This window comes from Anas acuta, chromosome 14, assembly GCF_963932015.1.
Source record: "Anas acuta chromosome 14, bAnaAcu1.1, whole genome shotgun sequence".
NCBI classification, from domain to species: domain Eukaryota; kingdom Metazoa; phylum Chordata; class Aves; order Anseriformes; family Anatidae; genus Anas; species Anas acuta.
This window is the reverse complement of record NC_088992.1, coordinates 1,666,567-1,684,171: the sequence shown is the minus strand read 5'-3', so window position 1 is coordinate 1,684,171 and position 17,605 is coordinate 1,666,567. Positions and strand designations below refer to the sequence as shown.

At 50.1% G+C, this 17,605-nt stretch overlaps 1 protein-coding gene across 3 annotated transcripts in view; it reads right to left on the bottom strand.

Annotated features, from left to right (window-relative positions):
• The window catches only part of SHROOM1 (shroom family member 1), a 28,542-nt gene that overhangs the window by 6,440 nt on the left and 4,497 nt on the right, over positions 1–17,605 (bottom strand). The window contains exons 1-2 of one of the 3 annotated variants that reach the window (XM_068698000.1): positions 13,480–13,602; positions 612–3,393 (exon numbers count right to left, since the gene is read on the bottom strand). In XM_068698000.1, the coding sequence (XP_068554101.1) occupies positions 612–3,290 (2,679 nt within the window). In that variant the 5' untranslated portion in view covers positions 3,291–3,393; positions 13,480–13,602. Of the gene's footprint in view, positions 1–611; positions 3,394–10,044; positions 10,379–13,479; positions 13,603–17,605 lie in introns of those variants that run through there. The other 2 variants (XM_068697998.1, XM_068697999.1) reach the window with 2 other exon arrangements.

Genomic DNA, 17,605 nt, shown 5'->3' with positions numbered 1-17,605 from the left:
GGAACCAAAAAGGTTCCTGAGTTCCCAGGGTGTGATTGCAGAGCACAGCAGAAGCAAAGCAACAGGCAGGTCTCTAGCAGCTTTCCAGTCACTTCAGGAACTTCCCAAAGGGTAATTTTTAGCTAGAAGCCTTCCCCCCACTGCTTTGTAAAACTGCCCACTTGTTGCAGGATAACGAGCGCCGAGCACGCTGCTCAGTCACTGCTCAGTCGCTGCTCAGTCGGCCGTTGCAGTTCCCACCCTTACGCAATGGCTGCAGCTCCGCACACTGAGGAACGCGTTGTTTGTCTGCTGCTGGTAATGCCTCCTTACATAATGCTTTGGAGAATAACAAATTGTTATCATTCATCACGAATGCGTCAAAACTGGGAGCACTTCTTTAAAATCTCCCCTAATTAATTCTCTGGCACGCTGCAAAAACAGAGCATTTGCTCTGTTTTCCAACCCCTATGCAGCATTTCCTACAGACTGAGCAAGCGTGCCTTGCCACGACTCCTTTCATCTCCCTACCACGTGTTAAAAACCAAACCTTCATCCCCATTCCTGCTGCTCAGTGGTTTTACAGCCGCTGTGCTCTCCCTCAGAGCAGCCCCTGTCCCTGCCCCTCTCACCTGTGCAGCAGGAGGCGTTGACTCGGGTCTCTCAGCAGCCGGGGCAGCAGCAGGAGCTCCAGCCCCGGGGAGGCTTTCAGCTGGTGCCTGCTCAGAGCCACGGCTCCCCACGGCTGCAGGACACAGGCTGGGCTCTGAGGGCACCGACCCAGCAGTGGCAGAGCTGGGACCACATCTGCCGGCCACGCTCGGGGGGAGGACAAGTGCCGAAGGAGAGAAAACATCTGGCGGTGGTTCTTCAGAGGAAGCTTGGCAGAAAACCTCATCGCTTTGCATCTTCCTGCTCCCGTTGGGGTTGGAAGGAGGCCACTTGGGAAGCGAGGGCCTCTTCTGCAGGGGTGGTTTATGCAGCGGGACGTGCTGCGTGCCTCCTGGTCTCTGGCTAATCTTTCGTTCCATGTATTCAACCAGCGCGGTGTGCTGGATTTGTTTCAGCTCTGTCCGGGAGATGCTGGAGCTGGACAGTGCCCTCCCTCTGTTTTCCAGGGTCTTTCTCCTGGCTGCCTCTGTGCCCGGCTCAGTCCTTTCACCCCTGGCCTGGTTCCACGGGGCTTCCTTGTCTGCGAGCTGATCGAGTTTCTCAGGCTCAGAATAACAGAGTTTCTTTTCCTCTTTTGTTTCCCTTTTCCTTCCCCCTGTTTGACCCCTTTGTGGCCTCTCTATTTCTCCATCTCTGTTGAACCTTTCTAAGGATTCCAGAGGAGGAGGGGAACAAGGAGCGAGTTTGGCTTCCTCATTTGCCCCGGATAATGAGAAAGATCTCAGGTGTTCGATTGAAGGCCTCTTGGAGGGCTTCTGTCTCAGCCTAACAGGCAAACTCATCTGCAAGTCTTTTCTTTTAAAGGAGGTTTCTCTCAGAACCTTTTTCTGGGCCACTTTAAGTTTCTCTCTGTAGTCGTTCTTGAAACTCTCGTCCATGGATGAAGCAGGACTCCCGAGAACGAGATCTTCAGCCTCATTCAGACCATCATCAGCACACCAGTGGTGCAGGCTGGCTGGCTGGAGCTGGCTGCTTTCCCTCTGTATCTCTCCGCTCCTCACCGAGGGAGCCTGGCTGCTTGTTGGAAATTCCTCTGGCGAGCTCCTTGAGCCCTCTTGACATTGGGCGAGCTTGTGGTGGTGCAGGATGTTGGTGGCTTTTCCCCCAGCAAGGTAGTAAAGCATGGGAGTTGTCTGCCTGCTTATTTGTTCACCAGCAAGATCGTCCCGCAGCTCTCTCGAGAGCTGTTTTTGAACTCCAGGTTGGTATTTCTGATAGGGAGCAGGAGCCTCCTCCTGCTCCAGATGCATGCTAAGCTCAGGATCGCTGTTACTGGCTTGTTTTTCTTTCCTGACTTCATTTAGAAGTTGTGATGCGGAATCCTCCTTTGGTCTGAGCAAAGCTGTGTGGTCGGCATCATCTGTGTGGTCAGCACGGGAGCTGCAGGACACCGACGCTTTCTGTGTTTTGGCTTGGGGACTCAGGAGCAGTTCCCCAGCACCACTCCCGAGCTCTCCTTTGGAGTTAGAGCACTGCTTTCCATCTCTACAACTGCTCAGCTTCCCGGATGCATTTTTAGTTAGAGGAGCATGCTCCATATATTGTAAGTCACAAATGTCCTCAAACACATCCCGGTCCAGCTCGGCACGGAGCGGGCACTGGGCGCAGAGCAAGGACCCCTTCCACCGGCTGGGCTCTGGCACCGCACCTCGCAGATCTGCTTCTCTGAAAGCTGGCCTGCGCACGCTGCAGGGATGCTGTTTGTCTTCCTGTGTATCATTAACAGTGCGAGGGTTGGCATGCCCCGGAGGATAGGGCTTGGAGCTCGTCTCGTCAGGAATTTTATGAGCATGAGCTGAATTGTAAGCGGAAAACATTTTCGAGACGTTAGCCACAGAGTCAGTCCTTAAATATTCCTGAAAAATGAAGGAAGACGGCCTGCTGAAAACATGGGCATTACTTCTCTTCACAGATTTTTGGGCTGGGCTCCTCTCTGCATTTTCTTCTGTCCTTAGCCCCAGACCTTTTGATACAGACCCCCCCTCTGCAGAACCAGCAGACCACCAACCTTTGTGTTGCACAGGCTTTCTCCCGGCTGCCTCAGCCTCAGGGATTTCAGCCCTGTTCTGGCTCCACGACACGTCCACGTGAGCTGGCTGCGCACTGCCCTCGCTGGGGCTTCCAGAGCTACGCCTCCTTCTCGTGTTTTCAAGGTGCCTGGCGACCCTGAAGCTGTCGAGTCGCACGGGAGGAGAGGGTGGCGGTCCCTGGCTGGGAGCCCCGGGGGAAGGAGTGCTTCCACTGCCCCCCGCGAGCCCAGCGCTGGGAGAGATGCCCCGGGTGCCCGGGTCTGGTGCCTTGTGCGGAGGCAGCCACCTGAGATCAGCGTTTGCTGCACTGAGGTTATAAATCCCCCTCACGTACTCTGAGTCCATGTACGGTACCTGCTCGGGAGGCAAAGAGCAGTGCTCGCCGTAGCACGATGGGGTGGGATACTCCGGGACGTTTGATCCCCCTGAGAAAGAGCTGTAAGCAGAGTCTGCCCTGCCAGGGAGGTGCAGGAGCTGCTCCGTGCTGCCAAGGGACGTCACTGGAGACACACGGCTGCTGTCAGGGGAGGCCGCGGGCTCCACCAGCTCTCCAATTCGGCCGCCTTGCCCATGAGCCCATCTTTCTATCTCGTTCCCAGACAGAGCCATGTCGAAGCCTTTCCAGGAAACGGTCTGATTAGATGTCTGCAACTGAGCTGTTGAAAAAGTACATTTTGCACCGCAGTCACATTCCGGTAATATTCAGAGGATCCTAAAATAAAACAAAACAAAAAAAACAGAGATGTGAAAAAGACTCAGCTGGAGGATCCCAACCGCACTTTGGGAGACCAGGCAGAGCATCACACAAATGGTGGTGGTGAGAACCTGAAAGCAGCGTTCAGAGTAGCTGGATGGCTTCAGCAATTATCAGGATATTGGAATGAACAATTCCTCTGCCACAAATGGAGGGACTCAGTCTTTAATAACAAGAGGTTTTGAGATCTTCAATAAATCTAAGAGATGTACACAATTAGGGGATGTCCTCTCACTGCAGTTACAAAGCATCAAGGGCCAGCTTCAAAGCTAGCTTCTGAGTCTGTCCAGAAATAAGTCTGAGAGGTTGAAAGCCCCGGCTCAGTGCTGCCTAATCCTGGAGGTACCTGAATACAGCACACACCTGGCGGGATGAAGCTTCAAAGTGACTTTTGGTTGTGCTTCCAGAAATGCTCACAGCCCTGGGTCAGCGCCTGGCTCTCCTTCAGATGGACACAGCCCTCACCTGAGCATCAGGAGGCTTTGCAGCTACACGGCTGCACTCACCTTACGCAGCCATGCTCCTTCTGAAGAAACACAAACTGTCTCCAAATCCTACTAGCTAAATATCACATGCCTGTTTTCCTGAAAAAGGTGGAACTCCCCCCAGGTTCGCCTGCCACTCCCAACAACTCACATCTGCAGCGGGGCCTCGTAAAGCTGCCGGGGAGATTCCAGCGGTGATGCCGCCGTTTAATCAAAAACCTTCACATTCCTGCCTCGTTTCAAAGACAGTGCTGGTATCATTCATTTGGAGCCAAGGGAAGAGGTGGATGGAAGCCAAAATACACAAGTTAATCTCTGAAGGGAACTTGGACTTGTAGGGCACAGTAAATAAATTAACTAGTTTCTGAGAAATGAAAGGAGCGTACCACCACCAAGTGGGAACTTCTGCTGGGGTCCTTCAGAAATTTCAGCAAGAAATCAACTCCCGGACACTTGGAGAAGATTTCTCTCTCCCTAGGGATGATCTAAACACAGCCGTGAAATTTGTCTCACAGGAAACACACAGCATGAGTGGCTGATGACGAAATTTCCCATGCTTTTCATCGGCGTCCTGAAGAATTTAAGGAAATAAAAACCTTAGAAATCTGGTGTAAAGAAAACCTTGAATTTTCTGAACCTATCAAGAGAGAAAAGCATATGAGAGAGCGAATGCTCGGTGAGCTCTGCGAGCCTGGGTGTACCTGGAGGTGCTGGGAGCCGCACAGGATGAAACCCCGTGGGAGCCACATTCCACGAGAGAACCAGAAAGCAGATTCCTCTGTCATTTTTATCTCCATTTTTTAATCAAAATTTTATTCCAGTGGACCTTCTCCAAGCAGCTCGATTCCCCCACGGCTGCTATTAATAGGCCGGGCCAAGGCTTTGTCTGGGACGTGCTGGCACCGTTCCACCGAAGTTAGTGGAGCTGCCTGGATTTACAGCCAGAAGCTGGCTCTGACTTTCTGCAGCTATGTGCAGAATTTATATAACACTCGTGCTGCGGCTCTGCGTGCATCAGCGACAGAGCTCTCCTGGTTTGCTATAGCAGTGTTTCCTAAGAACCTTTCCCCCTCGTTCTTTCCAGCTACCTCTGCTTGCAATTTACAGCGAGCGCAGCAACAAAGAGAAGAATTCGTGTCTCAGGTTTTCACGGCAATACCAGAAAGAGCAGGGAACTATTTCTGTGCCTTAGAAGCTCAAGGTGTGAGCACCTGGCTTGGAAACAACAGCAGCAAGTACCGAGTTGTGCTTGCAGCAGGACGCAGGAGGAGGTGGCAGCTCACAGGGCATTCCCTCCTCTGCCTGCTCCTCCGTGGCAGCCTCTCACCTGAGCCACCTGCAGCCTTTCCTGGGCAGCAGGGAGGTGCCAGATAAGCCTGAGAACTTTTTTCTCTGCTCTGGTGCCCTCTGCTCCCATTCTTGCCACGGCCCTGATCTTGAGTGTCTGCTCAGTCTGAGTGAAGCCTGCAATGTCACGTCCTTGAAGCGATAGAAATTATAGGGACTGACGTGATGTACTGAGATCCACAATCTCCACTAAAACTTAAACAACACGATAATGAAACACATCTCAGGGAAAACCCACCATCCTATTCGTCATCCCTATTCGGGAAGATGCTTCCTGAGCTCAGGTAGCAAAAATCACGGACCTTGATGTGTTCAAAGAACTATGTGGAATCTGTCTCCTTTTCACACGTGAAAGGGAAAGACGAATTTAGTTAAACCTCAGCTGCCAAACAACGGAGTCATTGTTCTCCTCAGCTGGTCGGTGGTGGAGCACCTTCATGGACCACGCTGGTTTGGGTCTTAGAAGTGCCCTGGCAAGCCCGTGACACAGAGCAAATGTTCCAGGCAAGCTCTCAGTATTTTCATTGTAACCCTCCAGAAAAAGAAAAACATTAAATTAAAGGTGTTTTGGAACAAAAGACACTGGAAGATGAAGGAAGTGTGCTAACTGTGTCATTCCAGATGCCCAAGGAGGTAATAAAGCCCCTAACAGCTATTAAGATCCAAACAAAGGTGCTTTTTTGTTTTGCTTTGGTTTTTGTTTTATTTTTTTTAAAGGCTTGACTTCCATCCCCTCATTTATTGTACTTACTCCAGTTCTGCCCAGGAACCTGTGCGCGGAGCACAGCCCTCTGTGCAAAGCAGCCTGCAAATACAGAGCACGAAGTCGCTGCTCTGTAGATTTGCCAAGGAGATGAGGTGAACACAAGCACGGAAGAGAATCGGGACCTCAAGAGGGAACGTGATCAGCTATGGCTGCACAGCAGGCTGAGGCTGAACAAAACCCGGAGGATGCTGTGGACACTAGGCTGACACACTCTGGGCCCAGATAACGATGCCTGATGTATTAAAACAAAATTTGCTCCAAGTTTCTACCGTGGTAATAGTAGGGAAAAAATAGTATTGTCATGGCTGTGCTCATTTGTCCACTTCCAATAAAGTTTACTGAGGCGATTTCTGTAAGACTGCCTTTTTTAGACAAATAGTTCCGTGGAAATAAAGGCAAGAGCCCCACAGCGATTAACCTGTACCAAACCACAGCACGCAGCTGCTCTCTGAAGAACAGGAGAGATAAGTGTGAAAGGCAAGGCGAGCTCTGGGACCAACCTACCGACATTATGTCATGTTTGTGTTTGTGACTGACCCGCTCCTTATCAGAGGGCAAACACTCTGTAAATATTAGCCCAAATTCTTCAGATTCCAATCACTTGCACAGATCACAGCACCTGACCCATCCGTTTCACAGGCCACCCAAAACACATCCGTGGTACCTCGCTTCGGGAGGCAGCTCCTGGCCAGCCCACGGCTCCCACATCGCCCCCCGGGCAGAAACCCACGCACACGCAGGACACGGTGACCCACGGAGCCCCAGTGCCCGTCTCTCTTCTCTCCAGACACGCCACGTCTTAGCAAGATTTGTTCCTTTGACCGCGCTGTGAAACTTGCAGAAATTCCAGACAAGTCTGAAGTCTTCAAATTCCACCACTTTCACATGATAAAGGGCAAGGGAAGGAGAAGGACACCACATCCAGGGAAGCGTGTCTGGACGATTGTCCCTGTGCCAGCGTCTCGGAAAGTCTCTCTCCCAGCTTTATTGCCTTTCTAGTTTATAAATTAGAAGAACTTTCAACTTCAGGTTTCAGACTTGTCTTACAGGAGAGCAGCATAAGAGAAAAGAGCAGGTGGCATCCCCTTTGGATGCCTGGGCATGCACCTTTGCTAACCTGTATTTTTCTTCCAAGATGTCTGAAGTCTCTACAAAACAGACTCCCGATTCAGTGCAGTTTCCACCACCGTGCAGGTCGCTGTCTGGCGGCTGCCAGGGATGTTGTGTGTCAAAGCCCACAGACAAACTCGCAGGGTTGGCTTACACGGGGCCAGTGGGAAACTTTCCCTGCTACTGGGAGCCAAAGAAAGTCAAAGTGTCAGACATTATTGAGACAGAGCCTAAGTGGGATTTAGAGGCGGTTTATGACTCATGTGCACATTAATAAATTTCACCACAGTTTGAGGAATGTAAACATTCCCAGCGAAATCACACACACAGGCCTCTGGCTTTCTGGAGCAACCGAAACGTCCCGAGCAATTTCAAGGAAGATGAAAATAAGAATGTGTTTCGATATCCCTTCATTTTGTGCGAATAAATCTTCCTAAATGCCCTCACCCAGCTCTGCCTAGCTCTCCATGGAAGGATGGGGCTCCTATTGATGGGCACAGGAGCTCTGCCCGGCCAGAAGCTGGTCCATCACTCGCCTTCCCTGCAGGGATCTGCAGGGTGAGGGCACCTCGCTGCCGACACATCTGCCATCTCAGTAACACGACTGCTCGGCTGAAAAAGACTGCAGCCCAAATAAAATTATCTTGGGCCTGGGAGCCACGGCCCGATGTCTGACCAAGGATTTAATGAGGAAGGTCAGGTTTAGCAATCCCTCAGAGAGAGACCTTGTCTGGGCGCCCAGCAGAGCCTGACCCTCTCGTTACAGCAGCCACCCCTCGCACACTTCCCCACTGTCCTCAGATTCACTGCCTTTCCTTACTCAGCCTGAAAAACGTCTCCTGGCTTCCACCGTCATCGCTCCCTAATCTACTAACCACCAAACACTTTCTTTGTTTCTACCTCGGAAAACACGTCACAAAAAAGGCTTTTGTCGGAAATCGCTGCTTCAGCCCAAACACGTGAGCGTCCTTCCAGCCTTTCCCATTCCATCCTTTCTTACTTCACCACAATCTTCTTTTTTTTTTTTTTTGTTGCTTGATTGAGCTCATTTAATCCCACAAATTCATCATTCTAGAACAGACTCGAAGAGATTCAAGAGCACCAAAGAACTAGAAACTCTAATGACTAGAGACTCTAATGAGCTCAAAGTTTAAGAGAAAAAATTCTAACAATTCTGGTGATTTTTATACATGTGCAAGTTCGTTACAGATTAGATTATTAACATCCTAGGAAACACAAAAGAGAATTCAAACTGAACACAGAGCTCTCACACCCCTCACACACACTCCCAACACATTTAAGACAACCAAGAGCAGAAAACCACATTTTCGGCAGCTTCGGGGCAACACGGAGCAGAGCGGCTCGAGGCCAGGTGGGTTTGTTCTCAGCCTGCCCGAGGCAGTTTCCCCCTTGCACAGCAGAGTTTATCCTGCAGATGCAATCACACCATCACTGCTGTGCTACCTTTTGCCTCGCCACAAAACTGTTACGAAGTCCTACCCTGGGAAGGGCACCCAGCACCTTGCCTCCAGAGCACTTCTGCTGCCCACAGCTTAATTCCTGTGGGAATTTGCTGGCCTCAGTAAAGCACGCAGCTGTCCCACTATTTTAGAGCACATTGCCAGTATGAAACATAATTAACCAACAGTATTAGCACTTCCATTTTCTTCTATACAAATCTACTATGATGAATTAATTTAATTTTTAAAAACAATTAGCTTTTAAACTCACTTATTTCGATGTAAGGAACAGAAACTATTCCTTCCCAGAAGATGCCTGTGCTCAGTCTCCTTTATCCAGATGTCAGCTGTAATTGTGCCTGCCTTCGGGCTGAGGGAGACTAAAATGTATTATCCAGTTACTACAGAGCGTTCCAGTGGAATAAAAGAAAAACACGAAGTATATAAAGGAAACACAGTATAGTAGAGCAGCCCAGTCCTTTGGCAAGCATTGCATTCAAGTATTTTCCCATATCTTTCATCTGGACACAACGCAGAAGCATTTATTCTTGCTCACACTAATCACTGTTATCGCTGGTTTCCATAACAAGCCCCGAAAAACTACCAGGAGCTGAAGCTGATCTGGGAGTACCTGTTAGTTACATTAGCGCAGGTTTGGTGGTGAAACGCAAGGCACTCGGGATCCCAGGCAGAAATTAAACGCTCGCTTACCTTTGCAAACAGTTTCCAAGCATATGCCGCAAAATTGACAGGAGATGATTAGGAAAAAGACTGGGGAAAGCACACACCGAGCTCACTCCGGGAACACAGCCCCAGACGTCCTTTACTCGCAAACACGCAGAGCGTGCAGCCCCGAGGAGCAAGCAGCACCCTGTGAAATCCCATCTTTCTCACTCCGAGGTGCGCAGGCTGAGCCCTGGCGCTCAGGAGGCTGCGTGCAATCACACGAGGCTGCTCTTTTCCAGGACAGTTCCTGCTCCTTCGCCTGTTTCCCTGCTGACTGTTACAGGAAAGATGCCTTCGGATGGGAGCTGCTGGACTTCGGCAGCAGATGCTGCTCAGGAAGCAACCCGAGACCTGAGTTAGTCCTTCGGGGGTCCCTCAGGCACCCACGGCGGGGTGCACCTGGCAGTGCTCAAACCACATACAGATATCGTACAAACGCTGCATTAAGCTGGGTCCTCGGATCTGCATCCCCCAGCTGCCCCGGGACACGCTGCCGTGGGCACTGTCCCGATGAAAAGACATCTGCTTGTGCAGGGAGCTGGGGACAGCAAGGCAGCACCACACAGACACACGCCCTGGGGGCCTCCAAGGTCCGCACCCTGCGTTTCGCAGAACCTCTCTCCCTCCCCAAACACACGCACTTATCTGTAGATTAAGAAGCAATTCATCAATTAACTTGCAGAGTGCCGAAGAGGCGATTTCCCCCGTCACTTACCTGGCCGCCACGTGGCCGGGATGTCTCAGAGGCAGCCGGCAGCCCCGGGCACATCACAGGCTCCAAAGCCGCGTCCACGCACAACTCCCCTGCCTCGCCTGTGGAAATCGCCCTTTGGTTTATGACATTCCATCGTGCAGAGTGTTACGGCCACGGTGGAAAAGAAAGAACAGCAAACAGCAGGCACGGCTATTTCATTATCTCACCAGTCAATTATTAACAGCGGCGCCTGTTCCACCCGAGCCTTGGGGCCGTGGCCGCGGCTCCCACGTGGGCAGAGCCCAAAAATTCCACGCAGGGGCTGCCGAGGCTGCAGCAGGCAGAGCCCTCGCCCTCCCTGGGCCAGCACCGCTCCGTCTGCCCTGGGATGTCACTGCCAGAGCGGGCTCCTGCTGGCCCCAGCCCAGAGCCCTTCCCTGGGGACCGCGCTCCCAGCTCCGCAGCAGCCGAGGAGCGCCACGAGACAAGGGCCAATTAGTCCCACTGGAAGCAGGGAGATTTAATTTTCTTAAAGAATTAAGTGCTGCTTTCCGAGGAGCAGAGCAAAAGGGCTGGATGATAAACATCAAGGCAGATCAAGGAAGCACTGAGGCTGTGCCACAATTTTTTTTTTTTTAAGAAAAAAAAAAAAAAACAACTTTTGTTTTTGAAATGCTTTGTCTGTGAAGTGGCACAGAAGGCAGAGGCTGAGGCTTTCATCTACTTGGTGTGACTCTGAATCACCTCAAGCCTCTGCAGCAAATTCCTTCCTGCCTCCAAATACATTTGCTGGAGTCCGATGCTGTATTTTATAACATCCTTATCTGGTGAGATGAATTCTGACTAGTTTCCAGCTGGGCTTAAAAAATAAGCCGATTTTATGTCACTATTTTTTCCTCAAACTAAGCTGCCAACTGGTTAATGTCATCCAGGCAACAACTCTCCCATTTGTTCTCATGCATCGTCTCCCAGGGAAAAAACAGGAGTTTCTTCCAAGCTTCCTACAGAAAATAATCTCCTTGCTTGTGGCTAGATTCAGCTTTTAGTTAGTGGGAAGCAGCAAAATGTTCTCTGACAGGATCTGGATTCAGCCTCCAGCTCCCCTGTGCGCAGCAGGACACGGGGGCTGTGGGAGCGCAGCTCGCTGACTGCTCAGCCCGTGCCTGAGAGCTGCTGCAAGCAACAACCCGAATCCTCTTCTAAATCCCATACACAGCAGGGCCAGCCCTCAGCCCGATTTACACACCCCAGCACGGCGTGTGAGCTGCAGCTGAGCGCAGAGAAGGGCTGCTGCGAGTTACTCAGTAACTAGCTGGATGTTCAGCCACCCCATGTACCAGCGCCTTCACAGAGCCAGGACTCGGTATCAGATGGAGGTGAGTGTTCTGAAAGAGGAGGCGAGGGGAGCGCTTCAAATGGCCCAAGAAATGAGAAGTAAATGCTGCACGACGTGCTGCCCGCCTGGGAGGAAAATCAGAGGTGGACGGCTCCTCGCAGGTCCCCGAGCTCTGGTTGGGGAGCAGCTGGAGGCACCGCTCGTGTTCTGTGTGCTGTGAGCTTCCTTCGGGACAGTGAGTTTTGTGCAGCCGTCAGAGATGGCAGGCTGTTAAAGTGCTGCAGACAGAAATCCCAGCTTAGCTCTTTGTGGGCAGCAGAGGTTCAAACGTACCGCAAGGAAAAGAGAAAATGCAGAAAGCCCAAGCCATCGTTTTATCACCCCATGCCTTGAAAGGTTCCGGCATCAATTCCTGCATCTCCCAGCACCCTCAGGACAGCGAAACCCAGCAGCTAAGCCATCAGCTCCAGGGAGTTTGGTTCAGCTCCTGGATTTGCCACAGACCTTTGCAAGCTCTGGCCCTCGTACCAGAAGGAGGTATTTTTAAGACATTAGGACACATCGGGGTTGAGATGGTGTCTGAAACTCTCCCGGACACAGCCCAGAGCCCACACTCCCTGTCCTGATCACTCTGGACAAGAACTTCACAGACATCAAAGATACACCAAGTTCAAACAGCCTTAAATGAAACGCATCGCCAGGCACCTCTCCTATGGGAAGTGGGGATAAACGCCTCTTGTTGCCACACTGCTGCAGAGATGAACCCATTACCAGCTGAGAGGCTCCTGGGAACACACACAGCTTTCCTCTGAACGGCTCCGTGTGGCAGGGCATCAGCAACAGCTCAGAGCAAATTAGCTGAAACCTCACAAACCAGAGCAAAGCCTCAGCAAAACGGCCCTGGTGGCACAGTACCACAGAGCCCCAGCCCCTAAACCAGCACAAGTTTTCCTGGTAATTTAAAATAATACACGGCATTACGCATGCAATAACAGCATCCACTAATCATGAAATCATTTCAGAGCATAAATCACAGGCCTCCCAATGCTCCTCCTAGGTTATAAACCAGTTACCTGGCAAAGAAGTCAGTAAGTTACACACACAGGCTGGGGCTCTTTCAAGGCTACATTCTGCAAGTGTCAATATTAAACCTTCTCACTGCCTTCGCATGGAGTGCTAGAGATTTGGGGTGAACAATTGCCCTTTGCCCTGTCCTCAAATTCAGTCGCTGCTGGGGCAGAGCAGTGGGGCTGCTCAGCACAGGAACCAAGAAGGTTTCTAGAGAGCCGAGGGCTAACCACAGCCCTGCTCAGCAGTATGCCTCATGGTTAACGAGGACTGAGCCATCTGCAATGGAGAGACCCCAAAAAGAGAGAACTTCCAGCTGCTCCCGGCAGTTAAAAACATTGCAATGCATCAGGAACGAGGGAAACCTTGCTCGTACCTGGCTCGGCCACAAGCACGCCGGCTGTTCGGTCATCGCCACTAGTGATGGTATTGGGAAGTGAAACCCAAAGGGGGTGCAATGCAAACACAGCACACACACCCGTGGACCCTCAGATCACACAGTGGGCGATTACCTTGCGATGTGATTTCCATTACTTGGCATCAGCTCGGGTACAGATGGCTGCTCAGGGCTACTGGCTTCAAAAACTAGGTCAACGGTGGCAAAGATAGAAAGGAAAAATAGAAATCCTGGGGTTTATCCACTCGCACCATGCAAATAACAGCAGCCTAACAGGCAAAATAATATCCCTGAGAGCCCTCATCACTCCCAGACTTCACAGGTGCAGCTGCACCACCGAGCAACCAGACTGGTTAGCAGGGCAGAAGGCTGGGACAGGGTTGTTATAGACAAACACTCAGTATTTTTTACCATAACACAGTAATTCCTACGGGAGTTAATCCTTCATGACATTACAGCAAACATAACCAACAGTTTTCCAGCATTTCCTAATATGTAGTTATTTTTTTTGGTAGCAGTTTATAGGCAAAATGCAATACAAAGCCAACACCGTTATTTTAAGTCCCAAAGATGTGTCCTGGATCAAAGGCAGACATCCCTGTGTTCCTTCAGACCCTGATTTCATAGAAAATGTTCTGCAGCCAAAGTAACTTACAGGAGCTTCCCCTGCTCTTGCTCCTTCTAAGGCTGGATTCCCCCTTCGCAGCAACAGAGGGGGTTGCAGTGCATGGGGCTTCTGCCGTGGTGTCGAGCAGAAAAAAGCAGCTTTGCTTTGGGGAAAAAGCAGGCACAGATGCCAAGAATTACCTTAAATCAGTACTGCTGCCAAGTGCTTTGTGTTGGGAAAGCACAGCCACGCTTACAGTCACATAATCCTCCGCTAGGGTTTCTGACCAAGTCAGGTTACAGGATTTGTCCCTGGTGAAATAGATAATTGTGGAGCTTCAGGTTAGAACAATCAAGTCATAATTGGAAGCATCCTCAGAAAAAAACAAACAATATTAAGCTGAACACGTTTCCCAGCTGAAACTATGCTCCAGGCACGTTTAGATGCTATACAGCTGGTGACCAAACTCCCTGAACCCACAGAGGAGTCTCTAGCGAACACCACACCCTGCAGCAGACGAAACGGGGATGCTTCAGTGTCTCAAGCCATGGGCTGCACACGCAGGGGTTTGTTTTACTGTTTGATCTGGTTTCTCACACCAGCTGACCTTCATTTAGCGTGGCTCACAGGTTAGCGGCGATCCCTGGGCCACAGGTTGGGAACTTCACACAGTGTAAGTGCAGAAGGTACCGAGGTAAATGCTGGGCATGCGAGCAGCTCCCCATTAGCAAAGGCTGGATTTAAGAAGCTGGGATTTAACATCCCCCAGAGAAAAACACATTAAGTTTGCCATTACATTTACAACTTCCTCCTAATGTCTAAACCTCGTTTTGTGTGAGCTGATACTAAACATAGTAACATCCAGTGAGTAATTTGTATATGTTTCAAAAGAGCTCGATTTTTGTTTTACCTGCGTATTATTAATGCCACTGTGTCCTGTACAAATACCGAAACAATAAGATTGATTTGTGCATTGAAGCACTGCTACTGATAACGAGTCTCTTGCCAGACACAAACCCACCCCACAACGGTTTGTGCTCCGAGCACCCTGCCAAGGAGCCCCCCTCCCACACCAACAGGGCTCTGGGGGCTTGGGCCTGTCCCTCTGACCCGGGACCACCTTTACCAGAGGGTGCACCCTCGGTGTTAGGCTATCAAAGTACGAACGTGCATCCTTTTGGGTCTGATATTGACCCAATCATCACTGGCAAAATGCTCTCTGAACTCCACAGACTGCAATTCTTTATACTGGCTGAGTGAAGGGGCATTGCAAAAAAGACATAGGACATCTGGTTCACATGTCTCACTGCTCAGAAGCTCTGGGCTTTCTTTTTTTTCACAGGTAATTACTGGAGTCGAATTTGGATGAGACTCGTCACTGCATTTAAAAATCCTGCTGAGGAGTCCCACTTGTAGCTCAGCATGGAGGAGCAGTGCAGGACGATAACAAACACCTCCCAAGATCGTGACCCATTTGTTTATCTTTCAGGCACCGTAAAATGTGCGAGCAGTAACTGGAGAGGGACACTACGGCCCCCCTGGGACAAGGGTCCCACAGAAGAGCAGAAATGCCAGCTGCTGCCTGCTTTTGCCATCAGGTGTGTGCTCCTCTCCCCGCGCTTGGGAAAATGAATAAATAAGGAGGAATTCCAGGGGGCTGCTGGTACAGTTTCACGGCAGAGGCAGGCTCTCTGCTTTCTCTCACAGCACTCAGGTACAATGGTGTCTTTGTTACGGGGAGGCTAAATAAATAATGTAGCCATTAGGTGTCATACAGAAAAGGAGCATTACACGATTAAGCTCGGGGCAGCTTTGCCACTCTCCCACGTAACAAACGCACGGCGAAGGCACCGCGGGCTCTGCCGGCTGTTTAATCCAGCAGCTTGCATTTTTTAAGGGAAAAATTGCAGAGGGTCAACAGAGACGCAGAACACGAAGGTCCGGGGCATTAAGTACAGTTCAGTTCAGGATAATGACTGATAACAGGTATTTCCTTCCCACATGCTTTCATTTACTGCCTTGGAGCTTATGAATGCATAAAACCAGCAGGACCCAACTAACGCCTCTCGAACCCAGCTTTTAAAGAAAGCTGTCTGCCTTGCAGCCTGAGCACACGGTTCCAGAAGGAAAAACCCTATTATTCTAATAATCAAACTCAAAGAAGAGTCTCCAAACAAACCTGGTTCGTTAATCTTTTGACTGCCCACATACCTTCCTATTTGGTAAGGACTCATTTGGCCAGCGGTCTGGAAACGCCGGTTAATCATTTAAATCTTGTAGGCTCACCAAACTTCAGAAAGCACGGGGATGACAGAACGATGTGCAAATCCATTTTAAATTTCAGATTTATATTTTAGGAAGCATGCATTTGCTTTTCTACTCAATGCTTTTTGCTAATAAGGACTTTACTCTGCAAGCTCTGCACAATGCAAATTTCACAACTTTTTGGGGAGTTTTCACTATGGAAAAAAAAAAAAAAAGAGGAACAAGTTTCAAGATGTCTTTCATATGGTAAAGTTATAAGAAGTTATTAACAGGAATGCAAGAAGCACAGGAAGTGTCTGCTCTGGAAATTCCTACAAGTGGATATACAAGAAGATACACCTGATTTCTGCATTTTAAATCTCATTTTATATATTAAAGGAGCAATTTTCCTAGCTACCCAGCAATACATTCTATTAGTCTTCATCTAATGACTGACAATCCACTAGAAAATCCCACTGACTTTATTTTTCATCTGATATGAACAAATCCCTCTTATTTCACAGTCTCTGTTATATAATTTATGCAAAATTACTTGCACTATGTATAAGTATACACAAAGGTGTTTTGAACTCAGCACTTCTCAGATGCAGAGCCAAAGGCAGCTATTCTGTGGGCAGATTTGAGGCTACGCAGTGATTTACCCACATTCCTGCAGCAAGTTACTGGAACAAGTGGGAAGAGGATAAACCTTCTATTTTCCAGCTGCCTGCCCTATTCACCAGAGCAGATTTCCTGTGCTGGATAATCGTGCTACACGCAGGCTTTGTGGGTGCATTTCCACGGGTCAGCTCAGGTTATGGTCTCAGGTCCTTAAGCCCCAGAGACCTAAGGTTATGTGTGCAAGCTCATTTTCCCTTACCATGCAAGAATAGGCTCTCCTGACCCTACTGAAGTGCCACCTCAGACGCCTTTGACTCAGATACCTTAGAAATACCACAGAGGCAATTCTAAAGCCCGTGGCACTTGCCATGCACCTTACTATGTGTAAGGTGCATGGCAATGTGTTAACTTACTACAAAGAACTGCCAATGTGTCGACCTTATCAGTGGTGTAACTGAGCAGTGCTTAGCCTGGTGAGGACTGCAAAATGCACCTGAAGGCAGGGGACTTCTCTGGGTGGTGAGCTCCTCCTGAGGTCTCCTGGCAGCTAAAGCAGCAGAGGTGTGAGGACAGCACTCGTACCCCTACGGGTCCTGCAGCTGAGTTGCCTTAGATCGACTTCTACAAAGTCTTCAGCAGCAGGGATGGGTGAAAGAGGAGGAGGGGGGAGGCACGGACAGGTGCAAACTGAACACTTGCCACCAGCAGAAAGACCGTGGTATGCCGGATTAGACAAAACCCCAAGCAGTATGTGCTCATCTGCCCTTAGGCTGGAAGGGCCCTTCGATGTACAAATCCCCCAGCAATGTGGAACACGCGCCTCCTGCCGCTGCGGGGAATCAGTGCCGACGACCTCCTCTCAGACCCGACGGAACAGGCGTTCCTAGCACCAGCCAGGCTGCTGTGGATTGAAATTCCCCATCAGCCTTGGAGATAGCAGGGAATATCGGCAATCTGAGACCCCGGGGCAGCACATCGCTGCTGTTCTGAACGTGCCAACGCGGGGTGGGCGCCGCATTCAAGGCTTGGACAAATCTCCTCCATCGGACCCACCGGTACTGCAATCATTTCCTTACAAGGTTTGGTGGTGTGAAGAACTGAGCGGGGCAGCTTGGAAAACTCAGACCCTGGTCACTTCTCAGGACAGCTTTGATAATGTCAGCAATATACAGGAAGCATTAAATCGCTTGGTTTTCTGCAGTATCTGCTAGGAAGCTGAGTCATTCCTGAGTCTTCAACAACCAGCCTTGTAGAAATGGCCTGTGATACTTTAGATGCCAGAACATTCAGCTTTAGCAACAAATATCTA